Source organism: Embiotoca jacksoni, unplaced genomic scaffold, assembly GCF_022577435.1.
Source record: "Embiotoca jacksoni isolate LCO1_2020_lvr unplaced genomic scaffold, fEmbJac1.0.p SCAF_12, whole genome shotgun sequence".
Classification (NCBI taxonomy): Eukaryota; Metazoa; Chordata; class Actinopteri; family Embiotocidae; genus Embiotoca; species Embiotoca jacksoni.
Window position 1 is genome coordinate 8,738,283 of NW_027185252.1, and position 27,487 is coordinate 8,765,769.

The 27,487-nt window shown below is 44.4% G+C and overlaps 1 protein-coding gene across 2 annotated transcripts; it reads left to right on the top strand.

Moving 5' to 3' along the window:
* Nucleotides 1-1,221: 1,221 nt before the first annotated feature.
* Nucleotides 1,222-27,487, top strand: LOC138194985 (cGMP-dependent protein kinase 1-like). Of its 2 annotated transcripts, none has more exons than XM_069144040.1 (3): nt 1,222-1,585; nt 10,369-10,535; nt 27,253-27,487. In XM_069144040.1, the coding sequence occupies exons 1-3, from the start codon at nt 1,329-1,331 to the stop codon at nt 27,423-27,425; spliced, it is 597 nt and encodes a 198-aa protein (XP_069000141.1). In that variant the 5' UTR covers nt 1,222-1,328; the 3' UTR covers nt 27,426-27,487. The 2 variants fall into 2 exon arrangements, with proteins under 2 accessions (XP_069000141.1, XP_069000140.1); XM_069144039.1 differs by lacking the exon at nt 1,222-1,585 and adding an exon at nt 4,900-5,496.

A 27,487-nucleotide genomic window follows, 5' to 3' on the forward strand; every position in this document is an offset into this window, starting at 1 on the left:
TTTTTTTTTTTTTTTTTTTTTTTTTACACTATTTTGTGTATTGATTTAATTTTTGTTTTACCCAATGACCTATGTATGATATCGGCCGGGCTGTTATAGCAATAAAAAAAAAAAAAAAGCCAAGTTGTGGAATCTATTCTGGACTCACAAAGAGAAGATTCTGTCTTTTATGACCACCTGCCCACACGGGACCAGGACCTCCTGTGGGCACAAACGGACCCCCGAGCGAGGTCCAGCTTTCGCTTTTTATGCAAGCAAGTCACTCCGTATTTCATACTCCGAAAACACCGTTTTTAAACCCGATTTCTGAAACACACACACACACAGCAGCAGCAGCAGCCTTGTTTATCAGTCGTTCCTCACAGCTGCTGCGGATGGCTGACGGTAAACACAGCTGGGTTCTGTAACTGAAGCACCGAAGCAAAACCTTAAAAGTGAAATATTTCCATCCTAATAAAACGTCGATGTGCAGAAGTGCTCAACTCTCTAATAACACCGGAGACCAATCACACGAGCTACAAGACGAGCTGCGGGGGTAGGGGGGGGGGATAGAAGGGTCGTTTGCCTCAGAGCGGGATTACTTTCACTTCACTGATGCGCGCTCACAACACGCATAAAATGTGACCATTGCAAACACTCCACTGTCCCATGAAGCTGTGGGTGCGGCAGCTCCAATTGATTTTTTTTTTTTTTTTTACAATAGGTCGGGGAGGTGAGGTGTGCGCTCTTATCGCTCAAAGGAGGCTCGGGGTTGTGCAGATAGATGGTAAACAAATATTGAACAGCAGCAGCAACAGCAGCACCGCCACCACCGGGCTTCTTCCTCTGTGGCGTGTTTGCAGCGTGCCAGGCGGTGAACTGCAGGAGTTGCCTCCGGCTCTTCAGCGTCCAGTTTGACGGCCTGCCCGCGTCCTCTCGAGAGGAAGAGCTGCTGTGTAAATTGGTTTCTCAATGAAGGATCAGCAGCAGCAGCAGCAGCAGCTCCCCGGAGGGTTGGCGGACTGTAGCGTAGCGCCGCTCCATCAGTCGCCCGCTCCGAGGCTTTAAGCGCCGCTTTTGCTCTTTTTTTTTTTTGTTTTTTTTTTTCCCCCTTCTGAAATAAACAAGTGGGCAGTGAAGGGGACTCTCGGAGCATCATCACCCCGCGCGCATTTAGAGAGTGAGTGGGTGGGTGGGTGGGCGGGGGTGTGTGTGTGTGGTGGATTTGTGTCCGGTTTTTTTTTTTTGTTTTTTTTTTTTTTCCTCCGAAACCTGCGCGAGTGCTTGGGAGTTAATCGGTTTGTCCACGTCGCGGAGAATCGCAGCAAAGTTGAACGCAGATTTCAACAATGAGTGAGCTGGAGGACGACTTTGCCAAGATCCTGCTGCTGAAGGAGGAGAGGATACGGGACTTGGAGAGGCGGCTCGCGGACCGGGAAGACGAGATTCAAGAACTGAAGAGAAAATTGCACAAATGTCAGTCCGTCCTGCCCAGCGCTCAACTTATTGGACCCAGGACCCGCAGGGCGCAGGGCATCTCCGCGGAGCCTCAGACGCACCAGGACCTGTCACGGCAGGCGTTTCGGAAATATGCCAAGTCCGACTGGTAAGACAGTTTCAGCAGGCGGTGGTACTTTTGGTGCTCTGTGTTTACGCCCGTGTGTCCTGCTCCGCGTCTCACCTTAAAAAAATATCTTTCGGAGTGTTTTTTTTTTTTTCTTATTCAGCGGCAGGATCAAAATGTTCTCCGTGAAAGCTATGAATCGATACTCTGTTATTAGGGGGGGGGGGGGGGGGGGGGGGGGGGAGCGCAACTCTATTTCAAGAGGAATGGGGGGGGAAATGGATGGGCAATACAAACTCTAGACGCTCGCGCGCGCAAACACACGCACGCGCACGCACGCACACACACACACACACACACACACACACACACACACACAGAGAGGTTACTGTGGCTCTTCAGTGCCCCATTTCCACTCTTGTTTTCTGACTCTTTTCTTATCTTATTTATTTTCTAAATGAAACATTGGGAGGTTTGGCATGAATGGACGAGCACTTTCATTCTTGGGGGCCGATGACGCAGCTCCAAGGCGAGCTCGAGAAAGAGCTCCTAATTGATCAGATCCATCATGGCAGTCCCAGAGGACACAGACAGGAGGAAGTGCGATGCATTATTGGCTTTTAGTAGCTGGACGCTGAGGACCCGAAGTGCATGTCTGAGGATATTTAATACTCCATTAGAAAACGCTTTGTTGGGCCATATGCTTCCTTCATCACCTTTTTTTTTTTTTTTTTAGCTGCTCCTTATTAGGGATTTTATACCTTAACAGTTACAGAAATCTCCACTTCGCTTCACTCCAGTTTGAGAAAAAGTTTGACAAACTCTGTGTTTAACTTTTGATTTATTCTCATCTCCGATTTCTATCAGGATAAATTACTTCTTGCATTGATACGACACAGCTGACATCACTCTTGACTCACTTACTGCAACAGAAAATGGGGTTAATTTCATTAAGATGGCGGGACAATTTCCAGTCCTCATTTACATTAATAAACTGCAAACAGGGAAAATCCTCATTTGAACTCATTAGCTGTTTGTTGCTCAGTGTACCTTCAAACGTCCTCAGAAAGAGTCCTGAGGCAAGAATTGAAAATATATTGAATGAGGTTTGGGTGTCTTGAATAGTCCAGGTTCATTGAAAAAAATAATGACTAACAAACAAAACAAAAACAAAAAGATCAGGTGTGCTGATCGTCTGTTGTCAAGCTGCCCGTGGAACCAGGGTTCATTCTGAAAACGGTCAAATTAGGTTTAAGTCTAATGCCCGGGCTGATGAGGCTAATTACATGTGACCATAGCAACGGAAGTAAACCAGTTTGCATTTGTGCAAAGCACCACTGAGACGATTGCTGTCTGTGTGTGGAGAAAGGCCTTCACCTGAGCCCCCGTGGCCGCGGGGTCGGAGACGGTGTGACCCCCATCGGAGTCAGGACGTGGCACCAGGCGGCGGCCCGCCCCGCTCCTCCGATTACCGCATCATGAAGCAACGGATCCAGTTTCTATTGATCTGCATAGGAAAAGGGCTGAGCTGGATGGCTAGAGAGGTGAAATTTAAAGCTCAGAGGTGCTTTGAAGGACAGTGGGGGGGGGCCTTTTTGATGATGGGAGGATGTCAACACTGGACCAGAGAGAGCCTGAAAAAAAAAAAATTCTCCAGGCACCTGCAGTTTCCTGATATGAAATAAACTTTGCTGCTGCCCGAGCTTCAGGCCCTGCGCCTTTCCCTTGGCATAAATAACAGAAAATATTGTTCCTATTAACTCAAAAGGTGAAATGCCGGATTGGCTTCATTTGAAAATTGGGTGTTTGTATCCAAAGAGGAGCACAAGAAAACTAATATTTCGGATAAAATATGTACAACGCTTTTTATCTTAATGACTTGGAAAACAGCAAATTAGCTGTGCTGGTTGCTGAACAGATGTTCTTCACAGTTGTTTTGTCTCGTTTAAAGTATCACAGAGAGCTGAACTCTGCAGTTAGCCTCAGTGATGTCTGCAAACAGGTTTAGTGTTTTTTTTTGTGTGTGTTTTGATGCTGATATGCATTTGCATTTGTATTTGTTTTTTTATTTCTCAAATTTGGTCTGTGGAAACTTACATTTCTTTTTATCAAAGATCCTTATATTGTTTGGCACTATCACTTATTGTAATTCTTCTGATTCGAGGCATAAACGTCATAATTCTTGATGCCATTGCTGGGATGATCCAAGAAGCAAATATCACTCACTGCAGTGCCGGATCACCGACCTGTGAGGAATAGGCCCCTGGATGCCACCCTCTTGATATTTGCCTGAGATGATCACAGATGTCCACAAGAGGGCAGCTGCGATCTTTTGTTGGACCATCTGGCTCCATTCAGGGTTGTTGACATGCTTTTTGTCAGAAAAAAAAAAAAGATGCCTGATGCCTTCACATCAGAATCACTTATCCTCACAGCCCCAGAAACCTCGTTTCCCCCCCCCCCCCCCCCCCTGCTTTCTGTCCTCACTCTTGTGTCTGTGCTGCGGCACCCTCTCAGCACAGTAATTGCTATTTTAGCCTCACTATCTCCGCGTCCTATCAGATTGTCCTTGGCAGTATATCCTCCCCTGAATTTGTCCAGAGTGCACGAGGCCAAATGCTGTTCTGTGCGCTTCAGATGACTCATTGGGATAATGTGGACCGACACCAGCGGCGCTCCCGGTGCACACAACACCAGATGAGATGAGGAATGCGGAGCTGCTGCGAGGGGACCGTGAGCCTCAATAGCTTTGGCATTTCCACGTCTGCTGCTGCTGTTTGACACTCTGAGGTTATAACGTTTCACCTGTAGCACGTTGACCGGCTCCACTTTGGAATCTGTCACAGAATTGTAATAGTTGCTGGACAGGGATTTGTCAAAAAGTTGGAACTAATCGTTTCCACTGTGATATTTTACAGTAAACGATCAGCTGGATTCAAATTGGGATTACAGTTTTCTAATATTTGCACTTTTTTTTTTTTTTTTTCAAATGTAGAGAAAGTTGTCCAACGCAACAGAAGCAGAGGAGCCTCCTTCCCTGATTGAAAACGGCGTTGTTTATTTAGATTCATTAGGTTTTCCATCACACTCAACTTCCATTAAGGCTGCGCTGTTCATCCATTTGTAACTCAGCAGCCTGAGGGCGAGAGTTACTGAGGTATGATGGCAGTGGCTTTCTCACTGACTCCATTATTTATGTGAGACGAGCGCGTCTGTGGAGTGGCAGACTGCACTGTGCCACAGATTCCTGTAGGCGCCCTTCTCGCCGTGCCTCCTCTCCGGGTCGTAGCCTGACGCACTCGGGGAGGACGGTCCTCCGCTGTCACATCGCCGAGGGAGGGAGGGAGGAAGGTAGGGGTAGGGAGAGAGAGAGAAAGGACGACAGAGACAGTAAACTTTGCGTGACTAGCTGAGACGCTTCACGGGCTCACGTTGGCAACCACCGAGCAGACTTCTTCTGAAATCCCCAATCTGCTTGTGACGGACAGCTGCGAAGGATCCCCTTCAGGAGAAACAGGAGCTGCATCATCTCAAGCTGTTCATGCCGGATAAAGTTTTTCAGCGGCGAGGTAGAGGAGAGAGGTTAAAGACTCGACTGCATACCTTTCGATAAACTTATTGGGAAGTCGCACGTTGCCGCCGATTGAAATGGGCACCTTGCGCGACCTGCAGTACGCGCTCCAGGAGAAGATCGAGGAGCTGCGCCAGAGAGACGCGCTCATCGACGAACTGGAACTGGAGCTCGACCAGAAAGACGAGCTCATACAGAAACTACAGAACGAGCTGGACAAATACCGCTCCGTTATCAAACCGGCGACCCAGCAGGTCCACAAGCAGAACGAGCTGCAAGAGCATCAGCGGACGAAGAGACAGGCGATTTCGGCCGAGCCCACAGCCTTCGACATCCAGGATCTTAGCCATGTCACACTACCTTTCTACCCCAAAAGCCCACAGTAGGTGTCCACCTTCTGACTGCACTACATTTACTTCCTATAATGATCCTAATATTGCTTTGCATTAACTGTTGCGCTGCAAGAGTCCATTCACCCTTTGTCACATGTCTGATCCAGTGCGTAACGTGTGGCGCAGCAGGGACTTCACCTGTAGCGTACGCTTGGATGAAGTGGTGCTCTACACACACACACACACACACACACACACACACACACACACACACACACACACACACATGTATGCATACACATAAACAGTACATCTAAGGAACATGTGACATGTTGTCTTTATTATGAAAATGAGGGAACTAGAATTATCCTGCCACTGGTGACAGTCATCAAGCAGCACAACGATCAAAAGCTGAATATTAATAATCCTGATCATGACAGAAATTAAGAGCCATCAGGGACAGGGAATTATAGTTTTAGAGCGGTGGCAGCTCTGTGTACCAGTGCCTATTTTATACAAGCTGATTCTGTGACAGACAGTCTTAACAAGCTCTCTGTGCATGTTTACCCTGTGATTGGACCTCGTCTGTGCATCTCTCTGCAAACTCTCAATCAAACACTCTCTCCTGCACAACTTGGGCTGCAACAGGAGGTCTGGATCTCAAACTGAAAGTGGCACTAAAATAGCCTTGTGTTATGAAATAATCCAGCTGTTATGTTGAGTTTGAATTTAGAGGTTGTGTTATTTTGAACCAGCATCGTTTCCTCCTTGTGGAGAGAGATAATATCTACTGTTCAGTCCACAAGGACATTGAAAATTGGACATAATTGAATGTAAAAAACTAAATCTGGCTTCAAAATGCATGGTGGGACATTCAAGTCACACAACAAAAGCAAAAATAGTGTTTAAATTGAAATTGTTGGGATATTATCGACTTTGACTTCACTTATACCGTTAAACAAACTGTTTCTTTTCTCATGCTGCTGTTTCAAGCTTGCGAGTAAAAAAAAAAAAAAAAAAAAAAAAAATAGACCTTTAAGATTTTGCACTGAGATCAGATGTGTCAGATGTGAACGTCATTGTTCCGCTGACACGCAAAACAAACAAACCTCCGAGGATTTCATCAAAGAAGACTCAAAAACTGCAGGGGGGGGGGTATTTATATGAGCAGCGAAGGGCCATTCATCTTTGTTACACCTGTCAGTTCTCTGTGTGTCAACCAAAACATAGAAAGAACACTCTTTTCTGGTGTGATTTTTGTTGTTGTTGTTGTTGTTGTGAGTTCCTGCATGGACACTGGCTTGGATTAGCAGGACAGTGATGGCCACCAGAATGACAATTCCATTACGATAATCATCTTCATCCTGAGCCTTTTATTGAATGAGATTTTTCAGACACTCTCAGCAAGACCCAGAATGGAGGATAACGATATAAGTATCAGTTCATATAAGAGTATCAGATTGTCCTGAGTATTTCAGACCTTTCAAAGAAAAGGCGATGAGTGACACCGGGTTTGAATAGTTTCTGATGAAATTCCTCGCAGGCAAAGTCAAAGATACTGAGATACCCTGCTGAGAGTGTGTCGCACATTCTCGAGCTCTTCATTTAATCTTCTGTAATATCTCTCTTCTAATAAGCATATTCATGAAAAAAAACAAAACAAGATTGAGAAGCAGACAGACTGCTGAATGCAAACGAGTGGAGCGTGTTTGGGCGCTGCTCTCTTATTAGCTCAGCAACATTATCGTTATTCAATTTGTTTGGACTTCTTTGTTGAGCAACTGGCATAAGTTCAATTGTTCAATAGAAGAGTTTCAATAGAATTGAATTCTATTTGAAACTATTCTAATTGAACTATTCAATAGTTCAATAAAAAACAATCGTTAATTGTTTTCCTTAGATAGAGTGCAATTTATTTAAATCCAACATCTTTTTATTTGACTCGTCTAACTTTTTGTTTTGTTGTCGTTGCTCAACGGCAAATAAAGAGGTTTCTTTATTTTTTTTTTTTTTTTTCCTTCTTTTTATCAAACACATAAGTGGCCTCATGGGCTAAAAGAGCTCCATTACAGCTTCATTTTGTTTTGGTTGTTGAAGTGTGGTGATAACGCCTGTTGGATTTGGCTAAATGTTTTTCTTTTTCTTTCATTCTCACCCACTTTATCTTCTTTACTAGGCCTGTAGAGCATTCTGTACTTGCTATCCATCCCTCTCCCTCCGTCTGCCTCTTATTTCTGGTAGCCTCTCCCACTTTTCTGCCACCCCTCTTCTTTTTTTCCTCGTAAAAGAGCATATTTTCTCCTTTTAAGGAAGGCTGAACTTGCTCAGCCCAAACTTCACTCGTGGATGAAAGCAAACATATCATCCTCACAAAGGAGAGGGAGGCGATGTTTTTCTAAGGGTCTGGTTGGAAGATGTTGCTCAACGATGTGCGTGATCAGGACTGAAATCTCCTGGGTGTAAATGTAACGGACATAAGGTCAATGAGGCTCATTTCCAGACCAATGGAGGTCGACTTTGGGAAAACAACAGATTCCCAGCTTGTTCCTGTTAGTCAATTAGGAGGAGAATCTGCTAGCTCGGCATAAAATTAGGCCTGTTTTGAAAACTTCCCAAAAACCTCATGAGAGCTGTTAACGTTAAATCCAAGTTCTCTTCCCCTGCTGACAAAGGAGGGAGGTTTTGAGGGCCACAGTTCACATCCGAACACAGATTGTGTGATGGGAATTTCAAAACGGGCACAACGTCTTCATTTTGTCTTTTAAACTTTTCCAGCAGGAGCATGTTTTGACTCTCAAGAGCAGAATAAAAATCACTAACAATGAATTTTTGGCTCATCCAGGTAGCTCTGTTGGAGCTCTGTCCAAAAGCTCAAGGCAATTAAAACCCTGAAAATGTGAATGCTTGTTAGCCTGCAGTCTGTTCTGTCTTTCTCATATCCGTAAATTGAGATGCGAGACTACGCTGGGATAAAGACACTGACAAAGTTCATGTATATACAGTACATGCATTTTTAGGGGGAAAATGGATTCTGAATTGTCACAGAGATGAGAATATTAATCCAGAAAATAAACCATCCCTGAGAAATAAGGTAGGACATACTTTGTTCTGCTTGTTTGTACTTTTAAAAACAGTTAAAGAAAGTCGTCTGGGTTTTCCAGAAGAAAGTGTCAACTACCAAACGTTGGCAATTGACTTTTCAGTTCGCGTGAAAAGTAGAGCTGTTTGCACACGTCTTGAGACCCAAACTCAAAATTCATGATCGTTGGATGCAAAACACAACTTGTAAGAACCCGGCTCCTGATATTTCCGCATCTTGGACTCAAAACAAGACCAAAAAAAAAAAAAAAATTCACCTGGCGGTGCAAAACTTGAAATTCGTACATGCTGGTTGGAATTGTGGATTTATGTGCCAGATATCGTAGCTGCCTCTCGGGGGAGATTGGCATCTCTCATCTCGCAGTTTTGGCAGTTTTTCATCTGAAACGGCAACACTGTCTCTTCTCTGATTTGATACTGCGTCTCTCGATTTATTGGAGAAGCATTCGTGTGACCTTAAAGGTGACACGAATGAAGAGTGAAGAGAAGTAAGACGCTGACTGTGCTCAGTATACGTGTAAAAAAAAACAAAAAAACCCCCAACAAAACAAAAACAGCCAGAGCACTTGCTGGTATCGTAGCTTGAAGTTTTGTTTGCGTGGTTTGTTGGAGATCTCAGCTGCAGGCTGGCAGCAGGGTAGAGAAGCCCGTGTGTGTGGAGGGAGCGCTGCTTCGTAAGACGCCCGACGCGTTATTTGCCCTTTTAGCTATAAGCTCCTCAGGTGATCGGCGTCAACACTGCACCGAGAAATGGGTTTGTGAAAAGGGCACCAGAGCACAGAAAGGAAAGAGGCAGTGCCTTTGACTCCCACGACCGGGATGCCTTTCTGTGTTTTTAATAAGTTGGTCCATGAAGGCGTCTCCTCTCAGCGGGAGGGCTCTCCTTAACCCCGATGCGTATTACTAACCTCGCTGTTAAAAAAAAAACAAAAAAAAAAAACAGCCACGCGGCACTCTCAGACCGGCAACTCAAGACTGCGGCGACGACATGCTTCCGAGGAAAGAGCGGTCCCGACTCGCCGATCAGGATTTCCGGCCCGCCTCAGAACCTCTCCGCCATCTCTCGGCACTTCTCCGCATCCGAGGGGATCAGACAGGCGCTCGCTTTGACGTTTCGAGGTCTCGCTGCATCCGGCCCGTCGTCAACACGTCGGGCACCTCTGACGAGCAAATATCGCTCCTCCGCGCCACATCGGCCGCATCGGAAGAAGTCTGCTCTTGCGAAATAATTTGACACGTCCCCTCTCACGGCGCCCGTCTGCCTGTCCGTCTGCCCGGCTCTTCCTTTTAGCCCGCCTGACAAAGCACTCCCGCGCCTTGACAACCGCATGTTGGCTTTACAATTTGCTTCCTTCCTTGCAGAGTCGTCGGCGAAATACGTACCTGCGGAATGACCTGATGACTCTGTAGTCTGAAGGCCGATTTAGCTTTCAGAAGCGCAGCAGCCCCGAATGGGAAACAGTCTGCTTCCATTAGCACGGATTTTTGCGAGTTATTGACGTGCTCCAGCATTTGGAGGGAATTAAAAAAAAAAAGGTGTCACCTTGATGTCTTTGAAATGAGAAAATGTTTTTAAAACGCCACGGCGCTGTTTCGGTTCGAGTGTGATTGCTTTAGAAAAAAAAAAAGCAACGTGCCGAACAGAGCGGCATCATTCAGTAAAGTTTCCAGCTTATTTTGATCTCGAGCAAGATTTTTGTTTCTTATTCTGTCTCTTTATGTCTTTCTACATTAAAGAGACATCAGTGTCTTGTGAATTTTTGTGTTTGTACAAGTCAGAGCTTGCACCCTGATGGCCTCACTTTGTCTCACCTCGCCTCCAGGTCCAAAGATCTGATCAAAGAGGCCATCTTGGACAATGACTTCATGAAGAACCTGGAGCTGTCGCAGATTCAAGAGATCGTGGACTGCATGTACCCTGTGGAGTACGGAAAGGACAGCTGCATCATCAAGGAGGGCGATGTGGGCTCGCTGGTCTACGTCATGGAAGGTAAAAGCACACGTGCAGAGAGGAACAATACGGAGACACGAAACCATTTAAATGAAAACTGCGGGTGGGAAAAGTAGACGGACTCTAAAGAGAAGTGCATGAATCTACGTTCTAGAAAAGGATTTGTTGGGATTTATCTGTCTCGCAAAAGCTCATCATGGCCATCATGGGTAAGAAATGAAAGGGCATTATTGATGGCTTTTCTGCTGGGTGATGAACCAACACTAGCAACTAGCAACAACACATCGTGATGCTGCATGATTCACTCGTCACGTTGATTTTATTTTGTGTGATGCTGTGTGCCCGCTGAGTCCTTTAGTTTCCCTTCCTTTTTAGACGTGTCATTTCAGCATGTGGTTTATTTTCAGTTTCTTTTTTTTTCTTTTTTTTTTTTTTAATAAAATGAGAGTGTGAAAGCTCTGATGACGGGAACAACAGCACAACGTGCACTCGGGCGCTGGTAGGATTTGCTTTTGGCAGCACGGTTTGCGATACTGAAGTGACACCGCAATAAAATGTTCAGGGAGCCGTCGTCACTGGCAGTAGATTCGACCTTAGGGAAAATGGCCCCGGTCAAATGCCCGTGAAATATAATTGAACATTATATAGAGGTGAACTTGGACTTTCAGACATAAAGTGGAATAAAACACTGGCATATACAGGATGTTAAAATTAACACTGCTACTCAACTCCTTGTTGAAACCTTTAGAACTTCCATTACCCTGACTTACAGTTGCACGGAAACTAAGGATGAAACCATCTTTTCGTTTTGAATACTTTCCTCAGAGCCTAAACAACATGGCCGCACGACGAGAGGCTGAAGGAGCATAAAGAAACTGAGAAACTTGAATCGTGTTGGTTGGTTCTGAGACACTGGCATTTAAAGGTTAAGATTTCAGAAGGAAAAATGAATCACAAAAATTGATCGTTGCCTCTATTGTTGGCCACCTCCTTTTATTATTGGGTTGGCGAGACATTTCCCAGATGCCCCGTTCGGCCAGACATCGTTAAAAATAGATTTGCGGGGCTAAACGAAGAGAGACTCTTTTTTTTTTTTTTTTTTTCTCTTCGTTCAATTTGACTGCCAAATTATAATTCTGTGAAAACATACTCTGCACTTGGTTCTCTTTAAACTCAGGCAGCATTTTCCATATCGGAAAGATACAACAAAACAGTGTGCGGACATCCGACAGCTTCTGGACACGTTCACGATACTCAGTGGGGAAATAATATTTACTTTAATATAATAATTGTCATTCTGCGGATGCAAGTAAATGCGCTATTACTTATAACAGAGTATTTTTAGATTGTGCTACTGGTACTTTCACTTCAGGGAAAGATCTCCTGTCACGTCCGTGTTACAAAAACGACGTCACTTGTTGCCCTTCTGTGTCAGAGAGGTCGGATATGTAAAAGAGTTTAACTGACATCATGCAAATCAAATGCAAAACCCAGACTGTGCAACGGTAACCGAGATGAAATGTTGGCATTTGGGGAAGTGTTGGGCGCTGTAACGAAATAAGGGATTGTAATTTTATTTAGCTGAAAATTTGAAATTAGAAACTGCATCCTTGGTTACTGCGCCTGTGGCCTGGCGGAGGGCAAGAGTTGTGGATGAAAACAGGAAAAAGGAAACGGGTAAAATCTTTCGATACCGAGCCTAAGAATCGGTGGTCTCTTGCTGAACACCGGTCAACTGTTAGGCAGGTAGTCGGTCGATTTCAGTCCTTCCCTGTGACAAAGGCTCTGAGAAGACGATTGTACCAGAGGTGGCTCGTCATGCCAGGTAACAAACGACCAAGTGTCGCACCGACGTGATGAATTGGCTCCTCTTCAGCGCGACAGAAAGAAAGGAAAGGAAAGATACAATCCTGTAAGAGACATAATTGTTGAGGGCCTTTGCGGTTTCCTCTGACAGTGACCGAGCAAAGAACAGCAACATGATTGGGAAGAGGGCTTCGATCCAGCAGTGGTCATATGCCGCTAACATCAAATGTTTTGGTTAATTATTTCCCATTTTGAATCCCTCGGGCAGCCTTAACATATTTATCTTCAGTGAGCATTGTCATCCCTCTCCGGCTGCCTCCTAACTCGTTTCTGTTCCACTCCCCTCTGCTCGTCTCCCTCGTGACCCGGCGCGTCCTCCGCCTGCAGTCTCCACTTCGAACTGTCCGCGGCCTTGACTCGCTTCGCATAAAAACAAACGTTAAAAGCAGGAGCCCGCCGGGGTGACGACTCTGCGCCGCGGCCCGCGGAAGCCCGTCGCGATCTCTTGACTCGTCGAGCCACGACGACGGGACGTCTGACCGCGCCTCGCCGTGTCAAACGCACGGCTGCGTCGGCTCGGCAGCGCACATCATTTTCCCAGCAAATGAAGCGTTCACTGCTCGGGCAAGTTGTGTCATACATTATTGAGACGCAGCAGGCTGGTCATTAACGTTTTGCCACGGGACTGAACGCGGTTTATTATTCATCATGTAGCCATACGAGGCACGAGTAAACTACGCTGACACCCGTGATAATTATGATCAAATAAACGGTGCATTAAATCATGGCTCGCGCTTGAAAAACATTATATGATAGTGCATAACTTATTTCCCCCTGGTGAGAGACTAAATTGATATTTCAGAGCTTCCGCGTTGAAACTACCCGAGAACAGTTATCTTTTGTTGCATATGCACCTGATAATGGGAGATCAGACAAAACAGGGACTGCAGAAGTATAATGGATCCCGCCCGCAGCAGCGGTGACGCTGCCTCGATGAATGTTTGTTGTAATTTTGGTCGCGTCCTCTGTGCTGAAACTGACATCCGCCCTCTTTAAAAATACTGATTGCGTCGGAGACAAAAGCTCACGTTTCCATGGAAATGGAATATCCGCGCAGACCCGTACAGGTGGCTAATGATGATCACAACTAGTATAATCACACCCAATTACCATCAAGTGTTTCCTCGACAGTGAGACTCCCTCCATTTCTCACATAGTCATCCTTCAACTTAATCTAATGAAACTGTGTTTGCTAATAGCACCGGCTCTATTTGTCCTCCGGGGACATTTTGCAGAAGGAAATGGTGTTTCAAGCTAAAAGTTAGAAGAGATTTGATGATTAGTTTGAATGGCATCAACGACAGTGAAAACTTGGCGTTGGCCAAAATGTAAATCTATGAAGAGCACGTGATCGTCCGAGTATAAAAAAAAAAAAAAAAAAAAAAAAAAGTTGTCAGATCAAGAAATTTGAGGATGACATTGAACAAACGGTTCTGTGTCGTTAACCAGAACCAGTTCAAGTTCAATGTTTAAACATTACAACGCACACGAGCTACGAGAAGTGACTGATGTGCCGAAGCTGAAGGTCGCCTTTAAAGATTGAAAAATCCTATGTTTAGCGCTACGAGTAATTATTTTATTTTCATTATTGACCAGTCTGCCAGTTCTTCTCTCAGCTAATCAATTCGTCATTTGGTCTACAAAAGGTGAAAAATCTCCATCACAGCTTATCAGCGGGCCAACAAACCCTAAAGACAATCAATCCATATTCATGAGCAACATTTGCGTGGAGCCTAATATCGATTAAAATCGAGCAGGAAAAAAAAAATGCATGTAAGAATGCATGTAACCGCGGCTGGAAAAGAAGGCAAAGAAACCAAGAAAAATTACCATTTGAGAAATTCAAATGAGAGGATAGGGGTGTTTTATTAATTGCTGACGTGATTAATGAATGAGAAGAATTTTTGCAGATTTCTTCTTTGATGATCAGCACGTGGATTATTTGACAACTCGTTTCAGCTGCAGTTATGTTTAGATATAAGACTTGAGATGGTTATTTTTAATATGTTTAGATGGTTAAGAACCGGGATCCTGTGTGAATTCTTTATCGTGGCGAATTTACCGGGTTGTCTGTTGTTAACGTTGCATTATATATTTGAATTGTACTTCATTTGGCATTGACATTTTTTTTTTTTTTTTTTTTTTACCCTGTATGAGAAACGATTGCATCCAGAGCGGGAAAAAAAGCAAAGCCTCACCGGGAAGGCACGGGCATACGTGATATTAATCACTATTATTATCAACATAATTCACTCTTTTAGGTGACTGTACATTTTATTAGCTTTACGGAGGGCAGAACAGTGGTGAAAGCGAGGAGAGGGGTAATGTTCAAGTGTGAGTCAGCCCCGAACACCCCCCCCCCCCCCCCGAGTGCTCCCAGCACATTGACAGCTCTCTTTGACAGGCTACCATATTCAATGCAACCATTGGTGCGCTGTCGGCCGTTTTATTCAGGTGGAGGGGTTTGGGGTTTCGGGGTGTGGGGGTGTGTGGGTGGGGTTGGGAGGGGGGGGATTTAAGAGTACACGCACAATTTGACATTTTCTCGACACAAATTGGATAGAGTCCCAATTATATTACTTGACCTGCTGTTAGAGAAAGCACAAACACAAGACCCCTTGAAAAAAAAATTAGTCTAAAGTGTAAGCGAGGCTTAATTTGCGTTCTGTAATGTCGGAGTATGACGGCAGCGAACAATGTGCTGTGTTTTTTGAGGCTAAATGCTGAACCACCCTTGACAGTCATTTTCTTTTTCTTCTGCTTTTTACTGAGACATACCACTGAATAACAATGAACCGTGATGTTTACCCACCGTGGCGAGATACTACCTTCTCCCTTTAAATGCAGTATTTGATGCCTTTTGACTGCGTGACACTTAAGACTTGCGGTAGATTGGGTGTGCAAGTGTCATACGCTGATCTGTTTGCTTATATCACTAATCATGATTTTAATATTGGCAAGTAAGAGGCACGGGCGTCTGTTTACATCCAATTTCATGGCATATTTTATCCAACGATAATCCCCTTCAGATTCTACCCGAACCTCGTCTCCTCTCCGTCACCTTGCGCTGTCCCTCCCTCAAATATGAAAACAAATCTTCAGAGCTCCTCGACACTCACTGTTTTCATCTGCTTTCTAACGACCATCTGAACTAACTGACCGCAGGTGAAACTACCAGCCGACCAATTTCCCGAAGAATCTCTGAGAGACCAAATAAATGAATGTCTCTCTCTGAGCCTCGGAGTGCTCTTACGCTTCAAAGGACTCATCCTCTCGCCGTGCGATGGACTCTTCAGAGAGATGCTCTCTGTGCTCAATGGCCAATGAGGCACAGTAAAGACAGATGAGGCTCCTCTATCATCTTGAGCAGAGCTTCGAGATGTGATCTGATCACCGGGGGCGCCTGAGTGTGACGCAGTGTCATAGCTGTGAAAGGACACAATGCTGTACGTGAGGCAAACCAGGAGCAGCCTGCGGCGCTAACGCTGCAACTCCAGAGGCTGCTGCTGTTAAAACTATCAGCTGATCCTTGTAATTATTGTGATATATTCGCATATTAATGAGGCGATGTGAAAATAGAGACCACATCGGGCTACAGAAACGCGAGTGCACAAACCCATTGCACTGCATTGTTGCCAGGCAACTTAACTAATGCAGACTTCCAATTGTAGCTGCCAAAGTAGCATCTTGGGGGGGGGGGAGGCTCAGCAACCTAAAATTGTTGAGAGTCACAGATTATATTGGCCCCCGAGAACACGGCGTGCAGCCGTCATTCGATACAACAACTTCCCCCATTGTACAGTCTGCCATACAGTCTGGTAAATAATGACCCGTCACTCTCTGTTGAGGCACAGAGTTTTCTGAAAAGACATCTCCGGGAACTCAATTTCAACTTGAGACGAAAAAAAAAAAGAAAAAAAAAGAATCGACTTTACGTCTACGTGTGCATTCGTGCTGACTTTGATAACATGACATGCGATACCGTAATTGACGTTCGCATACGAACCATAGGCTCTCATGATAACTAACTAGGCTCCCAGGTGAGGTTTATTTCGGTGTCCCCTGGGGGAACAGGCGAGGGGTCTGTAATTGGAATGACGCACACGACTACCACCTGATCGTGACAGGTTCAGGCTACCATCGGGCGGTAGCCCGGTATCTGTTCACTCCAATGCGCTCGCCGCTGAAACTCCCCCGCCTTCCCCCGCACCTCCTCCCCCGCCTTCCCCCGCACCTCGGTGATGAAACGGGAGCAAGTGCAGAGAAGCCGGTCGCACGTCATTAAAGGAAACATGTGCGTGATGACATTTTTCTCTGCCGCTGCCACAAATGTCACAGGGAAATAAGTATCAATTCAATTTCACCTTTAGAAGAGTACACCGGTATACAGTGCGTGCTTTTCCACTTGACTGGTGACACTGTTGATGCAACAGTGAGCCAATAAAAAAAAAAAAAAAAAAAAAAAAAAAATCACGTAGCGTTCACGCGCTGCCGTCATTTCATTTCATATTTAAATCCCAGATGTTTACAGAGAATTAACCTGGTGAGAAACTAATAATACAGATCAGCGCTATATCGGAAATGGTTGTTTGTGTTCATGTAAAGCAGCTGAAAAGAGATGTGAGGGGTGGAGGCAAAGCAGCAAAAATTGGGAATAAAGCTGTATTGATTTCCAGGAAGGTGTGCAAACATCCACCTGCATTTACAAACACACAAAAGCCTCCAATTTTGAAATGCTTGTATCGAGAAGATTAAAACTTCACACCAATGCGTCGTTTCTGTGCAAATGGCACGCGCGCGCTGCAGACTAATAATCTCACCTACACCGAGCTGAGCACCACCTGCCCTGAACACAAAGTGAAAATACTCGAGTGGCTTTTCTAGTTTGCCCTGTCCGCCTCCAAGTAGTTCCCTCCGGCACTTTCTTTGGCGCTTCCATTTTCACACTTTCACACGGCGACAAGTTATCAATTCAAAAGGACCAAACATGAGAGAAGAGACATGCACGTTTCCCTCTATCACTCCTTTCACCAAGTTTGACCCCAATCTGTCCTCCTGTCAGTATCCCTTTTCCACTTTTTAGTCGCTTCCTCTCCTTTCTGTCTTATCCCTCTCAGCTACTCCTCACCCAACTGTCCGTCTTGCCTCATTTTCATTCTGCCTCCCTCTTTGTATTCGCTGTGGTTATTTTTTCCATTCCACTGTCCTTTCGTCCTCCTTCTGATTAGTTCATGATGGCCTTTGTTTTCGTTTTCCCTGAGACACAGAATAAAGATTGATCCCCATTTCCTCTCCACAGAGAGCCCATGCATACACCTCAGAGGAAGAATTAATGAGCAATTTGGGAATGATCCCTGAGCCTATATTCCCCCTCTGAGGCTAAACTCGCTGTAGTGAGCTCCTCATCTGGAAAGACGATGAAAGCTGTGTGTGCGTGTGTGTGTGTGTGTGTGTGTGTGTGTGTGACATATGAGGAGTAGAGGAAGAGGAAGGGAAGGCAGACCCTGAGAAACAGAGAGCTTAGAAGAATCAATTGAATTTAATATTATGAAAATGTTTGAAATCCATTGTTTGAAATGATACTGTATTGTAAATACGACTGTGTGTTTGCGTGAGTGAGTGTTTAGGGAGTTGGTGGCCGCAGACTGGCAGTAATACTGAGAGTCTTCTGTGGTAGGATAAACTGTGTTTGCTGAGGTGCAGACTGAGGATACAAGATAGGGTACAAGTAATCTGCTCTGCTACAGTGACAGACAAATCCTTTCCTTCAACCCAAGACTAGCACGTCCACAACACACACACACACACACACACACACACAGATATACTGTGATTACGCTCATGCAATGGCTGCAGAAGTGAAGACGCCTTTGTACACACTGGCTCGAAGCAGCCGTGTCACCTGAGGACATGAGGACATGAGGACAGTGCGACAATGTCCAGCCTTGAAGTTTGATGAAAGTGCTCTTGGTTCTTGTATTGTTAACTCACCTACATGAACGCGCCTGAATACCCTTGAGCTCCGAAAGGCCAATTTCATCAATCAGTGTCACTGGAGTCAAGGTTTACAGGATTCTGAGATAAGGGTTCATTTAAAATTTCTCATCTCTTGCCGCAGACTCTGAGTCTCCAGAGTTAAAATTCATGTCTTCGATCTCCTTTTTTTTTTTTTTTTTAACTTTGATTACCTCGCCATATACTCTCCAATCCCAAAGGAGCTCTCTCTCGTTTGTTTTTTCTTGTTTTTCACAAATCACTTATAAGTAAATAGTATGAAAAAGAGCCTTGTTAACGAAACACATTTGGAAATGATCTCTCGAGCCCGGGAGATTAAGTGATTGTGAAGTGCCGTTTCCAAACAACCAGAAAAAAAAAAAGAAAGTTAGTTAGAGATACGAAAAAGCTACCTGTTCGTCCACAGCTTCAGTTCAGACTGAAATATCTCAACAAATATTGATCAGATTATTTCGAAATTTTGATAAGAGACATTTATGATCCCGGGAGGATGAACCCCTAATCACGATGATATCCTGAGTTTGCCTCCAGCCGACCCAAAAGTTCACTTATCCAGTGTCACCACGCTGACAGGGGTTGATTGTAAACACGTGTAAACACTGCAAAATGCTCAGAGACGCGTAACGAGCTACTGGTAGCTGGCGAACCACGGTTCGGAGACCCCCCCCCCCCCCCGTGCTCGTCAACTCCAAGTCTTTGTTCGTTTATGTGTAATTTGGCGCACGTGAACACTGAACGTGCGCATCTGTGTAACTCAATGAGAGAGGCCCATTATTGCGGTGCTTCAGATGCCATGTTAATCTGTATTCTGATGTGGAAGCTGTCTAATTGAGTCTGGTCTGAACGCAAGAAATGCTACAGCATGTGCACGTGGCGAAGTTGCTAACTGCTAATTACGCGACAGTGATTTGATGGGGGGGGGGGTAACACAAAACGATCATTTTCACTGCCCCCTGCTGAGGCGATCAATCAAGCTTGTCAACACAGCAGCTGTAATCAGAGTTTGACGAGTAGCAGAGATGGAAGCAGGCCCGTTATAATGTTTTAATGAGAATAGAGATAGAAGAGGAGCTCCGGAAAAAAATAAAATGGATTCGACTGTCATCTCCCACCTCACGCCTGCTTTAACTCCCGCTGAGTTAAAGCAACTTTGAGCGTGAGGCTGAGGAGGCATCTAAAAGTCGACATATGGTACCGCGGTACGTTTCTGGCCAAATCCCTGTCTCCAAGGTAAAATGATGTAAAAAGGATGAAACCAGCTGTTCAGTGTCTTTAGGTCTCTCAAACCACTCGTGCAAAACTGCAGTGTAATTTTCCACATTGCCGATGGCCCGGGAGCCTCGTCGAGGGTGTCTCGGATGAAATGAAAAAAGATGCCAAGTGCTCTAATCTCAAAAAGATACGATGTTGAGCAGTTCTCACCTGTAGCGTCAGCTGTCCCTCCCGATTCTTTCTCCCTTTACCGGCTTTCATTTTTTTTTTTTTTCCCCCCTCCCTTCATGTTTGCTCCATTTCTCACGGTGGTTCTCAAAATCAAATCTCTTTTATTTTGAAGTCCGCAGACCTTCTGCTGCTGCATTTTTATTTTGAAGGATGTACGTTTTCAGTGACGCAGCATTTGCGCAGTAGCTGTTTGCTACCAGCGCTGTCATGACAGTAATGACCAAAACCTACATCACCACATCAGTAGTTGGTTCTCATTCGAGCATTCGGGAAGATAGTTAGTGTTAGATAAGTCTGCCTTTTTATTTAATTCAAAGTAAGACTGCCTTTTTATTTAATACAGCTCAATTTAGGTTGTAGATTTTTAAAACTGACAAGAGCAACATCAGTTCAAACTCGTTTGAAAAGAATATACGCTTAAAGTTAGAGATAAGTCTGCTCGTCGGTTTCATTGAATTTTAAGCCATATTTGCATTTTCGGTTTGCTTTATGTTTTTAACGTAAACAGCGCATGAAGACGTTGTGTTTTACCGGGCTATTTTTTTGTTTTAAGAATTTTAAGTGGCTCAAAAATGTAAAACATTTTTACTGACTAAGTAACTGAAATTAACGCCTTTCAGTTGCATTCCTTTGCCAACCTGTCAAAATCTCAATTTACATTCCAATCTGTCTACGATATATGCAGCGGAGACTTTGAAGGGATCCTCGTGCGTTCACGCGCTCCGGTCAATAAAGCTGGTTAAGAGTAGACGAGTGCTTCGAACCTGGATGTCGCCGCAGAGATGCTACGAATTCTAAAACATAGATGTGCTTGACACACATCTTCAACCTGACAGCACGGACCTACACAATCGCCACGGTTTCAAGGTGGTCACCAATTCAGGTGGGAGCTGCAGAGGATAGGGGATGGACAATATATCATATCAAGCCCGCGAGAATGAGACGGACGGACGGACGAGCCGAAAAAAACAGACTGGCCACGGCAGTGGCGCCCAAAATATAGCAATCCAACATCGGCGGGTGAAGGACGCAGACTTAACCACTCACTGTTAGAAAATATCTTAACATTTACATTCCACGATTGAAATACAACACGGCTTCATCTCAAACTCCCCCCCGATGCCTCCGTCTCTGCTTTGGTACTCAGCATCTATGTATCATCCCGTCACGACTATTCTTTCAGCCCGCAGTTGTACAAACAACACTTATGTTTTTTCATTTCCACTGCCGGAGTGCTTTGAATTTTCAAAACGAGTTTCTGCCATTCTGAGCCGTCCTTCCTTATTAATGACATAATACTCTTACTTTCTTCCCCGATGGCCTCTCTCTTTGTTTCTTCTTGCTTCGGCGTACATCCGTATTTTCTTAAACGTATTTCATTTGTGTATAACTGGGGAGAAAAATAATGCAAAACAACTTGACCTTGTTTTTTGGTAACAGTTCTGTGATCAGGAGAAATTTGCATTTTTTTGTTGGTTGTTGTTGAAAAGCCTTAAACCCAAAAGTTTTGACTCCTAGACCTTTCAATAGCTTATCACTTGAATGAGAAGTGGAGCACCGCTTTCACCTTGAGATCTATTCATCTTATTTGTAATTTTCTTCTATGATGTGTCTTCACGGCATTGATTCACGTGTCATTTTTCATAACTGGCCAGCTGTATTTTTCTCTGCTGAAAGTGTTCGGGTTACATTGTGTTCTCTATAAAAACAAGGTAAAAACACAAATATAACTGCTCAGCGCTGATGTACTATCAAAAGCTACACTTTCAGGCCTTTTCAGCGAACAGCAATTTCTGAACTGCATCTCGCTCTCATAATTAAAAAAAAAAAAAAAAGAAAAAAAAAAAAGCAGTTGTTGATTTTGTTTTTAAACCCTGGACTTTTCTGAACCTTTTGTGTCCCTGTCGAATGCATCCCACGCTCCATCAAAAGAGCTTTCAACTTCAGCCTTCTTCCTCCCGTACAGCCTTTCCTTCAGCGAACCATTCAAATGTCAGACAGAGAGCTTGTTGTTTTAGTTTTCCCTCACAGACGTATCACTGCTGACCTTGAACTTGAGTGTTGCACCACCTGAAACCTTCAGTAGCGATGGCCCCACTTTTTGGTCGGTGAAAGCTTGACGAAACAAACGATGAAGTGTCGGTGTTCCACCGTTGCTCTAATGGTTATGGATAGCAGTGTGCAACATGACCCCCGAGCAGTGCCGGAAGAACAAGGCCCATCAGGATGGGATGGCGGCTGTATGTTATCCTCTCAGGGAATTGAACTCCCCCACATCCTGTCTCTTGATGTCCACTTTGTGCTGCTTGACAAACATTAAAACTATCAACGAAACAGGAGGAGGAAGAATCAAATAGTATCCCGCGCCTGACCTCTGAAACTCAAACTTTATTTATAGACACAGTGTACTGGCTTCGGCGTGAAAGGCTCCACGTGGAGATTAACAGATGTCCTTTTCTAAAGATCTTTGGTAGTCAAGAGTTCGAATTACACAGTGGCTTCTGTGGAAGATCTGCTTTTCTGTGCACACTGCCACTAAACACATGAAGCTCGCGCGTGGAAATGTGTAGCAGCGGGGGTTGCTGCAAATAGAAATAGAAATAAAATCTGAACTTAAAAGTTAAAACTGTAAAAGTTTTAAAACTCCCTTTAAAATGTCTCGACGTAGGCTTTTAGGGGAGCTCATGTCCGTAATTCAAGGCGCAGCGGCAGCGGAGAACCTCGTGTCACAGGTTTCCGGCAGATTTACAAAAACGTTGATTCGTCACAAAAACGGATTCACTTTGACTAAAACAGATCGCTGAAGAGAAAATGGTTGATAGCTGGTCAGATATCCTTGTAGATCACAGGGGACACCTGAAATTACCCCTGCTGGAGGAGCATATTCGCGTTGCTTTTTTTTTTTTTTATCTGAGAAGTCTTCAGCACCAGAGTGGGATAAAGTCGGTCGAAAAGACAGCAGGCTTTTAATTTGGAATGCAGCCACAGTCGCATCTGATCTTCAGCCAGATGGGAAGTCTTGTCTGAGGTCTGTCCTCATCCCCTGCTATGTGGAGCGCGCTGCTGCGTATCCAAATGATCGGCCGCGAACGTGGCCGCACGGCCCGAGGGGGACGGAGACAAGCTGCGAGGTATCGACAGCGAAAACCCTAATGGAAGTCCACGTCGTACACGTGCGATGCATTTTATTATCGCCTTCTTGAATTTGCTTCCACACACAGAGCCCAGTGTGCAGTTGTTACCCGTCTCAGCGAATGTAAACGTGCTGTGCTTTGATATCAGATGGTCAGATTTGCATGTTGGGTGGTTGAATTTGGAATACGATTTGAATGGCGCTTCCATACGAGAGGTGAATTTGGACTTAGGCTAACAAACGCAGAGTGGCAAAGCAGGAAATGAGCTGGACAATGTGCTCGTGTCCGTGCGCGCGTGTCTGGAAAGGTGTATGCGAGCTTGTGAGTAACAACTTCTCAAAACAGATCATTTGGAGAATGTCAATGAATGAATAATTGAATTACTTCATCTCCGAGCAGTTCCCTCACAGCCTGCGGCCACTGAGCTGTCCGAAACAAGCACTACGCTCCACGACTCACCTTTCTCAGGACTTAATTACACGGCTCTCCACAGGAAAACATTCGGTTCGTTCATAGTCGGGCGTGAAGGTTTCGATACCCAACGTTTGCTCGTCTTCGTCCTTACATAATTAAAACCATCTAATTATAAAATAAAAACCAATTGTGTTTTTCTGTTCATTTTATGCCACAATTAAGGAATCAGCGCACCGTGTACACGTATGCCAAATCAAAAAAGTAGCGCCTTTCATAGCCACATTTTTGCAAATCTGACAAATCTCCTCCATCAAGTTATTTGGCTCCTTTTTGATTTTGGCTCCGCAACCGAATCTATGATGTTACCGTCAGTAGATGATCACCAAAATGTGGTCAGTCGAATATGAGAAGTCAAGAGCGTTGAGAGAAACAAACGGTGGTGCAAATTCTCCACTCGGGTGCCTTTAAATCACAGCAGCAGAACAACTGGCACTAAAAAGTGTCAATCTTCAAACGGTGGAAAACAACATGGAAATATGACATTTCTGTTCATTTCATTCTGCTGCTTTTACACAGACGAATAAAAGCGATGATTCAAAATGATAGTCGTCAGCTCTAATAATTGCAGTCAGGAGATTATGAAATAATTGTGACATGCCTCGCCATAACGCACTTAAATCAGACTGCCCTTCATTGCACTTAATGAAGTTCTGTGCCTCGCATCCTTTTGTCAAGGGAACCGATTGTCTCTATTAATGGAGACATATATTGTATCTGTTTCTATCTATACACCACTACTTTCTTTGTTTGCACTCCAGCACCGGTTCTTCCCACGTAAGTCAATGTGGCTCCAAGCAACAGCCAACTGCTTAGATTAGTTTATTTTGACATGGCAAAAAAAAAAAAAAAGAAAAGAAAAGACCAATGAGCTCACGCTACACTTTACTAGAGAGAGGCGACAAAACACATGCAGTCGTTTTGGGGGGAAATCACGGCAGCTGTTGTGAAACCACTGGCAATTTTCTTCTAAACTATTCATCATCCATTCTCTGTCTCATTCTGACAACCGGGTTTGGTAGTGTGTAATCAGGGCTCAGGAGATTTGAGAGGGGACGAGTCACATCATAATCTCAACACAGTTCACTGATTCGTTTGGCACATTTTTTGTGAGGCTCAATCGATTTTCAGAGGCTTCCCTACAGACATTTATCTTGTACTAAATTGAGCACACTAATTATAGTCTTTATAGACTTTACAAGGCTAGATTGACACTACAAACCTCATTTCAGCTGTATACTTACTAGGGAGTGATCCGTTTAATGTATATGAAAGCAATAAAGACGAGCTTGTTTAGAAAGAGCAGAAAACGAAGAGGAATAAGGAACGACAGCGTTTTCATTTTTTTTCCGTGTTTGAAAGTGCTTTTCATTGTCACGACTAAAACTTTGGCCATTATTACTTCAACTGAACATTTTAATATGATTTCAAGGGGGTGTGAAAAAAAAGATTCCTTGTTTCAAGCTCGAACAATTATTTTTATAATGTCACAGTCGGCTCGATATAAAACATAATGGTTCTCAGTCCTTATTAGTCGTGTAATCACCGGAATTGAAAAAGACAATAAACACTTATTGTGTGCATGTTTTTCAATCGGTCGAATAATCCTCTTATGAATACTGATAATAATGAAAGATGCAGAAGCACTACTAAAAATCAAAAATGTGTTTATGTGTGAAAAGACATCGGCTAATGCTTTTTATCTGAATCGCCAGCTGTTTCTTCATTTGAGTAAAACAAAACAGAGAGAATTACAGGAGGGGTCCCGCATGAAAAAAAAAAAAAAAATATAAAAAAAAAAAAAAAAAAAGCACAGTTAAACAAGGACAGTGAAACGACAGGGGAGCACCCAGTGAGTCAGTGGCACACTTGAAGAACTGACGACTTTCTCTGCATGTGTGTGGTTTCATGCTGAGTGTAAATGGATAATGTATTACCGGCCATAAATAAATGGAAAAAGTGAGAAAGTGGAGAAAAGAATTAGTTGAGTTTTTTTTAGTTTTTTTTTGGGGGGGGGGGGACTTTTTTTTTTTTTATCAACGGGTACCCTGGACATCCAAACTGTTTTTGTTCATCGGTGACTCACCCGCTCTCATCATCTCGCTGCCGAGAGCCCACAGACGTATTTTCTTTGTGTTTTTTGCTCCGAGTTATGGCACTGCTGGAGTTGCAGTTTCCGGGAAAGCATACATCCTCGATGAGGCTTGTCTAAACACAGTGGCAGCAGCCACCCCCTGCAGTCACGACGGTAAAGAGCCGCTTACAGCGTCAGAAGAAAAATACAGCTGGAGTCATGCCTCCCCGCGCTGCACAAGTGTACACAGCTGTGGTACGGACACGTTCATGTGCGTAGTTCTGTTATGCTAGAAGTGACTGGTGCTAAAATGTTGTTTTTGGTTTTTTTTGGGAGGGAGAAGTTTTGGAGTGAGGGGGAAGCACACAATCTAAAACCTGCACAAGTAAAGGCAGCAACACAAGACTAAATGGAACAGAATTAATTACAAGTGAAACAGCCAGATATCACCAACAAATTGTCCTGAAGCTCAGCATTGTTAAAGTTATGAGGTAGCACCAATCTTTTAATTTAATTTAATTTAATTTCTTTGGAAAAAAATAAAACAACCTAAAACTCAGCAGTCCCACTTAAACGGAGTCTCCCAGGATGCCGAGTGGAGGAGGAGACACGGTGGTACTGGTGGATGTGGACCATAGACCGTAGAGACGGAGGTTTCAGGTCTGAAAAGCGAAAGCCGATGTGCTCATTGTGGTCCTGAAAGTGTCATTAGGTAGATGAACTCCTTCTGATCAGTGTGCTGGTGGTCCTTCTGAAAATTATTCCACAAAAAAACGAGATGTCCGGCGTCAAAGAGAGGTATGTTTGAGGGCATGTCGGTATAGATCGGCGGCTACCGCGTCCTTGGCTACAATACAGTCACAGGTAGCTACGAACAAAACAAAATGGTAACGGACAAAATGACGGACTCAAGGCTTCAAACCGGCCTTTCACAACCCGATTGGGTGAAGAGACATTTAGTTTCTGAAGTCCTGCGAGAAGATCACTTGTGGCGGTGCTCAGCTGAAGCACAGCAGGCCCAGACTCTGTGAGAAGCAACAGAGGAACCCCAGCGCACCGCAAACTACGGTTATCCACAACACCCTAATCTGCAAAGATTAACGAAGATGTTTACATTACCTCCGCGGGAGTATTGTTTCAGCTTTAGTGGTTCGCTTTTGCTTGGAAAACCCATCATTACCGGACTCTATTTGATGAATGAGATTAAAAGTTTGGCCTTTTTTTTAAATTTTTTTTATCGCAAGAGTATTATTTGCTTTGGATACCGATTCGGACGATGACTGTGAATCATACATCCCGTTGGCTATAAATAATACTTGCATTCTTTGCCTCAGTCTCATGTGTTTCCATACAGTGTATTGATTGAACAGTCTTTACTTTAAGGCATTTAGTACCACGCGGTGTCTGTGGGGTATTGAGTGTTATGTCTTAAATCGTTTTTAAAAAAATTTTTATTCCATTCCCAGGCTTTGGTAAGAGGCCAGTAGACACTGGAGACCCCACACTATAAACACTAATCTCATATTCTTTCTAGCCCAGCGAGTGAAGAGCACGCTGGCTGCCTTAAAAGCCCCTCAGACAACTACCATCCACTCCATTTCATCACTGAAACTTTGCTTTACTGCACATATTGAACGTGGGGGGGAGGGGGGGGGACTCGCACACAATTGGGTAATCGGGCCGGAAAAATGAATGCGCAATTTGAATAGCATTAGCACTAATGGATTACCTGTATCTTCTGTGCGTGTTTCAGACGGAAAGGTGGAGGTGACGAAGGAGAGCGTGAAGCTCTGCACTATGGGGCCTGGGAAGGTGTTCGGCGAGCTGGCTATTCTCTACAACTGCACCAGGACCGCCACTGTCAAGAGTGAGTCTCCACAGACACGTGGAAAAACATCCAAAGTGCTCGCACGAGTTTTGTGTTGAATGTCCACATGTTTCCCAGGTGACGGATATTGTCCTCTGCGCGCACGCACACAGACACGCAC